Source organism: Anolis carolinensis, chromosome 5 (assembly GCF_035594765.1).
Source record: "Anolis carolinensis isolate JA03-04 chromosome 5, rAnoCar3.1.pri, whole genome shotgun sequence".
Classification (NCBI taxonomy): Eukaryota; Metazoa; Chordata; class Lepidosauria; order Squamata; family Dactyloidae; genus Anolis; species Anolis carolinensis.
Window position 1 is genome coordinate 18,039,641 of NC_085845.1, and position 12,694 is coordinate 18,052,334.

Below are 12,694 nucleotides of genomic sequence, written 5' to 3' on the forward strand. Positions count from 1 at the left end.
CCGCTGCCACAGAGGAACTTAAGACCTTGCTTGAGGTACCACATTAAATGTACATTGGGGAAAATGGCACACTTCGTTTTGTATTGCACAGAATGTATCCAGTGGCAGTTTCCAAAATGAATACAGAGGCACATCTTATAGAAATAGGTTAACTGTGTTAGTAGGTGGTTGAATTATGTTGGTCAGGGATGCTTTGATTGTTTTGGTGCACAAAGGCAGAAGGGGGTTGGATTAGATGGCCCAAGGGGTCTTTTCCAACCATTTTAATTATGGTATTATTATTATTATTATTATTATTATTATTATTGTTGTTGTTGACACAAAGACAGAGTATGGCACAACAAACGAGATATATATGATGGATTATTACTATCATTGTATGACACAGCAAACAAGATAGATATGCTGGATTTCGTATCACAAAATCACAAGTCGAACACTTCCCAAGTGTCTAGGACTGTGTGATGTATTTTCGGATGATGTGTGCAGATCCCATTATTATTATTATTATTATTATTATTATTGAGTGACTATCTGTCAGGGGTGCTTTGATTATGTTTTGTTGCACAAAAGCAAAAGGGGTTTGGACTAGATGGCCCAAGGGGTCTCTTCCAACCCTCTTTATTATTTTTATGATGATGATTATTATTATTAACATTGAGGCTGTATTTGTTCCCTTTTTGTTTGTTTTTTTACTTCATAATAAGGTATGTGCAGTGTGCATAGGAATTTGTTCATAGTTCAAAATAAAAAACGTGAATTGGCCCCCTGTTTAAAAGGTTTGGGGACCCCTGCTCTGAGTGTTACAGCTTTTATTCATTTACATTAAACTAATGGCCCATTTACAGTATAAATGCACAATGATAACTGAGGACTGCTCCAAAACAAAGACTTCAATTGAGATGCATTGTCACAAGTACAATTTCATTCAAGAGACACAATTCTTGCATTCTGCTGTCAATTTTCAAGTACTGATGACAAGAAGCGGATGTGTGCAAGTTAGTCTATTTTAGTGTTTGAGAAATTACTGGATTTCTTGTATTCAAAATGCCATTACTGCTAGTACTTCTAACTTCAACTGGACAGAGAATACAAAAACGAAATGTCCATGGATTCATCCTTTACCCCCAAATACTCATCTAGTTCTTACCTGTGCAATTATTTCATCTAACCACGTAGTATGATGCTGTGGATTGGCAAGGAGCCATTTAATTGCAGCACGATAAACCTGCTTTTCACTCTCAATGCTCAGATCATTTGAAGACAACAGTTTATGTAGATGTTGAGGTGACACACTCACAAAGTCTTCACACTCCACGACTTCAGCAAAATGTTCACAAGCATAGCGATCCGCCATGTCCATCAAGTCAACCCGGTTGTGACTCTCTGCAAAAGCCCTCACTGCCAGGCAATTTGAAGGATGGAAATGCAGTTTCATGTACTCACAGCAAGCTTTGGCCACCACTTCCACCTGGAGAATGCAGGCAGCATATAAGAGAGGCTGGACATTGTCTACTGTCAAAGTCAGTCGAGATGAGTACACAAACTTGACTAAATCTTCTATGGCATCACCATCAAAGTCTTTGATCTCAATTAATGACTGCTTGGCTTCTGCCATTTCGGAAAGAAACATGGCTCGGAAGTAAGGAATAACACAAGCAAGCACAAGCTTGTGACAGGAAATCAGTTTCGACCCCACCTATTGAGAAAACACACATTTGTCTTAGTGGAAGCTGAGCTATTTTTGCTTAATCCAAAGGTTACCAACCTGTCCTTCTTGGGCTTATAGGAGTTCACGAGGAGGCACAAATATAAAAATATTTTCTTCCACTTTCCTTCCTGTTATTGTCAAAATTGTGTTTTAAGTAGATTTTTCTAGGAAGGGAGACCATAACTTTAAACAGATTCTCAAAGTAGCCAATGTCCCCTCTCTTCAAAAAGATTAACAACAAATGTTGAGATCTTTAATCTAGGATCCTAGAAGAATTTTTAAAAGTTTTAGAACAAGATGCCAGAGACACAGAGGAGTTTTAAAATCCAAGATTGCCAAGTTAACAGGACACTAACATTGGTATATTTTTATTTTATGTAATCAGATTATATTTCACATTTGTAAACAATGCTAATTCCTTGCTCTCTCTTGAGAAGTGGACGTGGGGACATTGCTTTGTGCTTATATGAAAAACATTCTGAATGTAACACTTAAAACCATCAGATGCAGACTTGCAATCTTTTGTAAACAACATCACTTTCATTTCCCTCTGCAGAATATTTCTTCACCATCTTTGCCAATGAACTTCAGATAAAGGTATCGTCAATGTCTATTCTGGATTTTCTATTACAAACTGCCATTGATACAGTTTGCAAATTAAATATGTTACACTGAGTACATGAATCTGCCATTTTCAAGAAAATTACGGTTTTCCATTAGATGTGTACTGTCATATAACATGCATTAAAGTCACAGCAGTGTGTTTTCCTTAAAATGTTTTGCAAATAGTTTTAAACCATAGTTTCCCTTTACAATATTTAATGTATTGTGCCAATAAACTAATCTTTGATTTGAAATGATATAGGATTTGAAGAATGACATATAACAATTTAAAATTATGGCTAAGACTAAAAAGCCTGACAGTAGCATAAAACTTCTTTGAAAATCAGAGATGAGAAATACTCTCCTGAGGATAAGCAGATTGTAAAGTCATGGTGTGTAAGGAAACAGCATCATTAGATCTATCACAACCATAAAATTCTTGTTGAGATAAGTTTCCAATTGGGCTACTTTTATTGCCTGCATGAAATATTTAGTGATTGTTTCACAACCTACATCATGAAGTTGCTGTCACTAAAATTATTATTTCCTGTTTGCAATTTATTACTAGACGTTTTAGCCCATCATCTCAATCAGATAATCTTAATTATTTATAGCCACAGTTATCCAAGAGAGTTGCTTCCTAAAATAAGCTAAAGGAAGGAATTGAGCAGCATATTATTTTAAAAAATGTACTGCCATGAAACACACAGAAGTTATTATATCCAGTCAAGATCTCTAAATTATAAAATGGGTAGATTTGGCTGTACAGTATGACCCACAGAAAGGTCTGAATGTACACAGGTTGATTATCTATCAATGAGTGACAAGTGGCCGATACATATACATAAACTAAACAGACTGATATTTCATCAGATAAAGACAATAATGGTTTGCTTTCTATTGCATAGCCACCCTGGATGAAAAAAAGTTAAAAATTAAGGTAATTTGATAATGCAAGTATGAATGAACAGTGGCACATGTGGCATACATACATACCTCCCAAGCCTTTTTGGAGCCCATGATCCCACCCAGGAACATTGGATCATTCAATAATCACAACCCCACATTCTTTTTCCATATTAGTCATACAGCTAGAATACTAGAACCAGGCTTTCACATGTCACAGCCTGAACTCAGAAAAGTTATGCCCACTGGCTATGTTGACTGGACAGATCTGGCAGCAGTAGCTCCCAAAGGAACTTTTCTAAGTCACAATATCAAAACAGTCATTCAAGACAACATCAGTTATGCCAGTTGAGTGGGTTAAATTTGGCACCGTGGGCTATACAAGTATGCAACTCTGAACTAAGGGAAATGACTTCTCATTTGAGCTCATGACCATAATTACATAACAGTCACAGCTTCCCACACATACCAACTGTTCTGCAAAACTTGCAGAACTCTTTAGCAATTTTTTTAAAAGTGAAGAATCATGGCACAATGCCAATTCCCAAATGCCAACAGTACCTGGTAAAAAAGCAAAAACACGTTCTGACACAGAGAAAATTGATGTAAAAATTCATAATTTGCAAACAAATAAATATGAAATATGTATAATCACCTTTAGTGTAACATCACAAAGTTCCCCAGCTTCATAGAAGTGAAGGAGAGAACTGTGGAAATCCTTCCAGGCTTCATTTGCTTCAAACACAAATGTCTCTTCTTCCGCATCACTGTTCAGAGGCGACCTTTCATACTGCTGCTGCCTTTTCCCTTTAACCACACGATGTTTTGCTTGCTCTGGGACCATACAGTCAGAAGCCATTAGCTGCTATCTCCTTCCAAATCTGTTGTCAATCTCTATAAGGAGCCAAGGCAGACATTTTGCCAAGCAAATCAGATTAAATATCCAGTCCTGAGTGTAATCGTCACTTTCTGATTTACTGTAGGGAAGAAAAAAATGATTCTTCGGTAGAAGTCTTCATTACATATTGTCTGAAATACTTTACTCATTTTTAGTTTGCCCCTTTGTAGAAACTAATGTACAAGCCCAGTAAATTGTAGCCCAGATGCTTAAAATATGACAAAAAACATTGCCGTGTCTTACAATAGGTTGGATCAGACAACTAGAAGATTTGCCCAATGCTACAGCAAATAGTTTACATTAAATCACTCAATACTTTTGGATCAAAAGAATGTCTTCCAGTACTTCTACCACAAACAGCTTAAGTCAGGGGTCCCCAAACTTTTTAAGCAGGGGGCCAGTTCACGATACTTCGGACTGTTGGAGGGCCGAACTATAGTTGGCCACTGAGCAATTATTATTATTATTATTATTATTATTATTATTAATAATAATAATAATAATAAAAGAGGGTTGGAAGAGACCCTTTGGACCATTGAGTCCAATCCCCTTCTGCCTTTGTGCACCGAAAGCACAAGCAAAGCATCCCTGGCAGATGGCCACCCAGCTTCAATGTTAATAATAATAATAATAATAATAATAATAATAATAATAATAATAATAATTGATAATTGATGTCGCCATCCCAGGTGACAGTCGCATTGACAAAAAACAACAGGAAAAACTCAGCCGCTATCAGAACCTCAAGATTGAACTTCAAAGACTCTGGCAGAAACCAATGCAGGTGGTCCCGGTGGTGATGGGCACACTGGGTGCCGTGCCAAAAGATCTCAGCCGGCATTTGGAAACAACAGACATTGACAAAATTACGATCTGCCAGCTGCAAAAGGCCACCCTACTGGGATCTGCGCACATCATCCAAAAATACATCACACAGTCCTAGACACTTGGGAAGTGTTCGACTTGTGATTTTGTGATATGAAATCCAGCATATCTATCTTGTTTGCTGTGTCATAATAAAATAATAATAATAATAAAAGAGGGTTGGAAGAGACCCCTTGGATCATTTAGCCCAACCTTCTTTTGCCCTTGTGCTGTGGGGGCCGGATAAATGGCTTCGATGGGCCGCATCCGGCCCCCGGGCCTTAGTTTGGGGACCCCTGGCTTAAGTAAATAGATGCTAGAAGAAATGGATAATGAAATAAACGGAAGGAAAAGTTGTGGTAAATAATCAGAGTTCTCGATCTATTGGCAAGTAACACAAATCTTGAATCTCTCTCTAGTCTTATTACAATTACTTCAGGAAAAAGGTCATTAAAAAGCAGTGTCCTTCTTTGTATGAATGCTGTCTCTCTGTCTAGTAAACTTTTGGATTTAAATCAAAATGCTATAAACGAGTATCTTAAATAACTCAAGATTCTTGTTAGTATTTTTACAGTCAATACTTAAGCTGCAAAACATTTCTTTCCTGGGGTGAATAAAACCATTAATGTATCAGCACACAAACACAACTCAGCCACAAATTTAATTGCCATGTCTCTATACAATACAATTATGGGAGTTATCGTTTTTACAAAATCAGTAGCCTTCTCTTCCAAAGAGTGCTAGTGCCTGACCAAATTACAAATCCCATGATTTTATAGCACTGAGATATGACAGCTAAAGTGATGTGAAACTGAATTCCACAGTGAAAATACAGCCCAAGAAACAGAATAGGATGTAGCAATCATGTGGTTATATGGAAATTAATATTTATATTAATCTTGCCCAGACCACTCCAAACCAAAAGTGTACAAAAAATATGTAAAGATTAATTTACTCTACAAAACTCTTTAAGCCATCCCAAAATTATATCCAAACTTTCAGGGATGTGTCCTAAAATTGGCATATCTCTTCATATATAGGCAAAAAGCATAACAAGAGCAACCCATTTATTTTAAAACAGGAGTCCAAAAGGGAGAGGATGACTAACAGGAAAAGCTTAAGGATTACCAGTATATGCCCATTACAAGGTTAGTGCTTTTAACCCAAAGTGCATTATTCTGTCATTTTTTTTGGCCTAACTACTTCTCTATAAATCAACTGTAGTAAGAAAACATATGAAGACCCTTTAAGGACTGAAGATCAGAATGGCAATTGTACTGACCTATACATATAAAGAATAATCTTATCTCTTTCACCATCTTGGAAGGCCCAACATTTAGTCTTGACACTTCACATTAAGATTCACTTAAAATGAAAACTGCCTTCTTTCCTCCTCTTCGTGTCTCAGTTATACTAATTCTTCACTATAAGTGAAGTATCAAACATTATCAAACAAACCACAATTCAATTCCCAACTTCCAGTTAGTATTTAGCGTTTTGGACACTTTAAATACGATAAATAGTACTAGCAGTACTAATAGTAGTAAGTTGTTATATCCATCCTCTCTTTCCATATAACAAGTATGTTAAGACATACAAGAAAACAAAAGAAAATGAACACTGACCCCAAACAATTAAAAACCCTGTATCTGTATATTCTGAATACTTGTAAAATGATTGACATGAAAAATTAAACACACCCTGAACAACATTAGTAAAGGTAAAGGTTTTGTCAAAGACAGAACGCTCCAAATAGAATACAACACAGTTTATTGAGGTTACAGAACTAAAAATTGCCCGTAGGAAACAAAGGACTAAGCAAACACTTGTCTTCAGTGTGAAAAGTAACAAAAATAACTTCGTTTGAGTTTAAACAGTTCAAAAGAATAAACCGGATTAAATAAATGGTGCTTACTTCAGCCTGGCAATTAAACAAACAAAAACTGGTTAACAAAAGGTCAAAATGAACACAAAACCCAGCAGCAGATTCCCCTCTGCTACTCAAGAGCTACAGAAGTAACTTGGGCTGTTGCTCCTCCGTGCAACGGGCGAAAACCAGGTCCAGGCACATCAATCAGGGTAACGACGGTCAGCAGGGTCCCAATCCGGTCCGAGGTCGAAAGCCAAACGCAGACGTCTAAGGTTCCACAAGTTCCACCGATAGCCACAGAAGGGTTAGTCCAGAGTCGTAGTCAGTCAGTCAGTCCAGCGTCAATCCAGAGTTGGCAATAATGTCCGTCAAAAAGACGACGGAGGTCCAAGCTATCAAGATTAAACACAAGTTGCACAGAAAAAGCCCACACAGTTCCTCCCGCCGTCTATGCCCAGTGTCCTTGGTAACTTACGTATCCAGCAAACGAACCACATCCGTCTTCAGGAAGTTGCCCAACAAGAGCCCAAGCATTCGTCCAGATTACCTTGCCCAACGCAATTAGTCATTGATTCTAGACCCCATTTTATGCCAGTTCATAACTCCTCATCGCTGTCAGCTGCTATCCTAATTCCAGGTGCCTCCTCATCATCATCCTCATCAGAACTAAAACACCTTTGACTATGCCCCACAGCATCCCCAGCTGTGGATCCCGTTCCATCCCTCCAGCCCGTCCACGGGTCCGATCCTGCAACCCGCCAGTCGCCTCCCATACTATCATTGCCAGTGACACCCAAATCCTCCCTCACACGAGTCCATTCCATGTCATCCTCCTCTGAGCTAACCATCTCTTCCTCCATTCCCTCGGTAAAACCCTCAAAGGAGTCTTCGTCTGTTGGTTCTGCAAATAAGTCCCGGAGCCGTTTCCTTTCACGCTCCTCAAAAGAGTCTGATTCTCGAGGAGTCTTACGACCTCGTCTCCTAGTATCGGAGCCAGAAGGCTCAACCATAACAGGTTTTCCCTGATGTTAAGTCCAGTATGTCTGACTCTGGGGGTTGGTGCTCATATCCATTTCTAAGCCGAAGAGCCGGCATTGTCAGTAGACACCTCCAAAGTCATGTGGCCGGCATGACTGCATGGAGTGCCATTACCTTCCCACCAGAGCGGTACCTATTGATCTACTCACATTGGCATGTTTTCGAACTGCTAGGTTGGCAGAAGCAGGAGCTAACAGTGGGCGCTCACTCCGCTCCTGGGATTTGAACCTGGGACCTTTCGGTCTGCAAGTTCAGCAGCTCAGTGCTTTAATACACTTCACCACCGGGGCTCCGAACAACATTAAAATGAGAACACTTTCTACATTTTATTTTCAGACAGACTTTTCTATGATAGAGAGACCATTTTATATTCTTCTAAAAATAAACTAAAACCTGCCAACTAGATATTTAACAAGTCATTCAAAATGACTTAAGAATATCTCACTTTACTTATTATCTCACCTAAAAGCATTTTAGGAAACTGTCAGGTTCCATGTCATGAGACCTGTAGGTCATTATTGTCCTATAAATATTTATGTTAGTAGCATGCAGTCAGATCATTTCAAATATATTTTAAATACACCATTCAGCATCTTATGATCTGTGTATTCTCCTTTCAAAAGGCAGCTGAACACTTCTTCCACCAATCTGGAATTGGAAAGTTGCCCATTCTCCTCTAATCTGATCTCTGCACATTAGAATAATGATCTTTAGCCACTTGAAACTTCTCCAAGATGCTAAGACTAAAAAGTTCAAGCTGTTTTTCAACAATGCAGCAGTGTTCCATTCCTTTCTCAAACAGAGTACAATCCCTTTTCTTTGTCAACTAAAAATGGCATTCTTTTCATCACTAAGTAAGGAGTCAATTACTAAATTCATAGGTGTTCGTTCCCATTGCTATACCAACTGCCTAGTCTTGTAGTCTCTCAGTTTAACAATAGTAAATTAAAAAAAACCCACAGATAAATCTAGTCACAGAGGATCTAGCCAAAATACCCTGGCATTTATACTGTGAGATCCAGTTTGTGACTACAGTAGAGTCTCACTTATCCAAGCTAAATGGGCAGGTAAAAGCTTAGATAAGCAAATATCTTGGATAATGAGGAGGGATTAAGGAAAAGCCTATTAAACATCAAATTAGGTTATGATTTTACAAATTAAGCACCAAAACATCATGTTATACAACAAATTTGACAGAAAAAGTAGTTCAATACGCAGTCATGTTATGTTGTAATTACTGTATTTACGAATTTAGCACCAAAATATCACGATATATTGAAAACATTGACCACAAAAATGCATTGGATAATCCAGAGTCTTGGATAAGCGAGGCTTGGATAAGTGAGACTCTGCTGTATTTTGAGAAAGCTCATTGGGGGAGGGGGAGGGCATCTAGTTGGCCTTTTGTACCTATGGATTCTACAGCCACGGTTTCCACCATCCAGGGCTTGAAAATATTCTCATCCCCCCCCCCCCCTCCAATTCCAAAAAGCAAACTCAGATATGGCAATTTTATATAACCAAAACCATATTATATTATTGATTATAATGAGACTTGAGCATCCATGGATTTTGGTATCCATTGGAGGGAGGGGATACTATAAGGATACGTTGTACCATCTGGGGTTGGGGGTGCAGGATTGTAAAAATAGCAAATAAAAACTGCATTTTTTTTTTACATGAAAGACCATCTGTCTAGGAATCCCTGGATCTTCTACCATGCCAGAAGGTGACATCAGAATAACACTAGAGAACCTACAGATTCCTAGAGAAGTGTTTTCTCTAGTTCTTTCCGTATGGTAGAAGGTAACCATAGAAGTCACACTGGAGAACACTGGAGATTCCAAAAGAGAACATTTTAATCAAATCTGCAAAAGTCAGACCAACAAAAATGGATAAGCAACTATACTCTACATTATGAAACTACAGTAGTCTCGCTTATTCAACCTTCACTTATCCAATGTTCTGTATTATCCAACCCAGTTTGCCTTTTTGTAGTCAATGTTTTTGTAGTCAATGTTTTTAGTCAAAAGGCCGAGAAGCGATAGTGTAGTTTGTGTTTGTTTAGCAATTTCCCTGGTTTGACTATTTTGTAAACTCTTGTATGTTATTCACTTAATAGCTGTGAGTCCATGGACCGTAATAAAGTTTAAAGTAAAAAAAAATACATTGCGATGTTTTGGTGCTAAATTCATAAATACATTACTGTGTATTGAACTGCTTTTTCTGTCAATTTGTTGTAAAACAACAAATTGGTGCCTAATTTGTAAAATCATAATGTAATTTGACATTTAATAGGCTTTTCCTTAATCCCTCCTTATTATCCAACATTTTCGCTTATCCAACGTTCTGCTGGCCCATTTATGTTGGATAAGTGAGACTCTACTGTATTGGTATTGAAAGAATCCCTGAGGAATTGAATGGGTCAAAGTACTTTTAAAGGAGGCTTCCAGAGGAATTTTCAGATTATATAGAGACAGCATGGTATAGTGATTTGAGCATTGGATGGGGACTGTCCACAGCAACCCAACCTTCACATTCTCTCAGGCTCAGAGAAAAGCAGTGCTCCCCCTCCCCAAACAAATATAGCCAAGAAAACCCTGTGGTTGTCCATCACAAGCTGGAACTGAACTGATTTGAAAGCACACAACAGTAACATGTTTTTTAAAGAAATCATCAGTATATATGGAGCACCACAGAAACCCCAAATACACTAAACAGATGTATGCATTAAGAAGCTTACAATCTAATGTTTCATGAAAGCAGGAAACAATTGCTGTTGAAACAACTTATGCTTGTGCAGGTGAGGAGAAAAACAGAAGCAAACTCTGTCCTGCAACTTATGTTGATCAGATTAGGTTCCCTACATTTCTTCATGCAGCTGGAAATCCCAGTTAGTGAATGGGTCCTAACTGCATGTAAAAAGCGTTGTGTATGTATGCAAAACAGCGAACATGGTCAAGTGCTGAAATCCTCCTCTCTCCTTACCATGAACTATACATACTACGAGCCATACAGACAGCTTTAAAGAAGGGAAATAAATGCATACAGTTTATATGAGTACAAACTAGTGCAGTTACAAAAACACAGTCCTCCTTTGCTGCAGTGTCTATATCCATTACTTATGCACTGGTATGTACAAAAGACAGAGGAGAGGAATATAGCATGGCAGAAGCACAGAACAATCCCAATGTCTCTAGGCAGAGAATCAGATCTTCTGCCTCTCTAGCTCTATACTGCTGCTTGATATCCACCTCATTAGAACAGATATTTATATTAGCTCTGGCGTGGACTGGTCCATGCAGTCACGAAGAGTCGGAGAAGACTAAACAACTGAGCAGCAGCAGCATACCAAAGAATAGCAAGTGTGTGCACAAGTGTCACCATCAAATGACATTTGCTCACATCCTGAACTTGGCATGTAGAACAGCTGCCAAAGAAGTTGAACATTATGTTATTTAATAAATCTTTAACTCTCAGCACAAACCTCACAAGGCAATTTACAAAACAAAACCATTGACCGGGAACATGCATAGAATCATAGAATAGTAGAGTTGGAAGAGACCTCATGGGCCATCCAGTCCAACCCCCTGCCAAGAAGCAGGAAATCGCATTCAAAGCACCCCCGACAGATGGCCATCCAGCCTCTGTTTAAAAACCTCCAAAACCTGCAAAATAAAAACAGTGATTATTATAATCATATACAGATGGCTGCAAAAAATATCAATAGTCTGTTGTGGGACTGATTCAGAGAATGACAAAACAGGCAGCCAAGTGTTTCTAAGGGGAAGCAAATTCCACATATGAGGAGCCACAACTGAAAGTCTGTTTCAGGTACGGATCAATTCTAATAGAAGGTCAAAAAGGCTAGGCCAATCTCAAAGCCCAACTCACAGGAATGTAACTAATTAAAAAAATTATTAACTTACATTTTCAACCACAGCACCATAACAAAAGTAACAACATTCCTTTCCCCCAATTATCCCTCTCTCTCAACTATCAATTCTACAAATTACAAAAGAATGGTGTAAAATTAGCTCTTGACCAGACCTCCCAGCATCATACAAATTATAAGATTGTAGTATAGTAGCAGAGTCCATAAAACACTCAGAATGATCCAAATGAATGACTGTAGGCTATTTTCCAAATACCTTGGCTCCAAAATGTTCATGGCCTTAAAAGGGAACACATGGGGACCTCAAGCAATGGACACAAAACTGGTGGAACATGGGATATCAGCAACTGCATTTTGGCCAGCAATCTGACATAGAAATGGGATTTTTGAAGGAAAAAAAGGCTTTTACTTAGCCACATGATATTTCACTGCAGCTTGAAGTCAGAACTATTTGTGTTGAAACTGATGGTACTGACATTATGTATTCACACTTGGATGCCTTTGCCGAGCTGTGAGAATGTTTGTTTTAAGCACCAATGCCCTCTGCATATAATTTATCCAAGCAGCATTTTTAAAATTCCTGTTTAGTGTTCAGAGAGTGAACACCACAGCGCAAATCCAGACAGTGAATACAAAAGCATCATGAATCCTAAATAAGTTGTCCCTGAGAAGCTTAAATGCCACCAGCCCTTTCTCATGGAAAAAGAATGCCTAGCTTTTCGTCATGGTTTTAGATGCAACTAACTGTAAATAACTCTTCACTGCAACTAGAAAAGAGGAAAGAATTGAATTGTACAGGAAAAAACTTTGGACATCACTACAAACTATTAGTAGGAAATCAAATAATATTATAAATGTGAACTCAGAGCAGTTGTTACCCCCTCCTCCCTTTAACAAAATATTCCACAT

At 38.3% G+C, this 12,694-nt stretch overlaps 1 protein-coding gene across 2 annotated transcripts in view; it reads right to left on the minus strand.

Moving 5' to 3' along the window:
- Window positions 1-12,694, minus strand: part of klhl8 (kelch like family member 8) — a 31,128-nt gene that overhangs the window by 15,422 nt on the left and 3,012 nt on the right. Inside the window, exons 2-3 of one of the 2 annotated variants that reach the window (XM_003221288.4) lie at window positions 3,876-4,197; window positions 1,151-1,699 (exon numbers count right to left, since the gene is read on the minus strand). In XM_003221288.4, the coding sequence (XP_003221336.2) occupies window positions 1,151-1,699; window positions 3,876-4,079 (753 nt within the window). In that variant the 5' untranslated portion in view covers window positions 4,080-4,197. The remainder of the gene's footprint in view (window positions 1-1,150; window positions 1,700-3,875; window positions 4,198-12,694) is intronic. The other variant, XM_062981855.1, reaches the window with a different exon arrangement.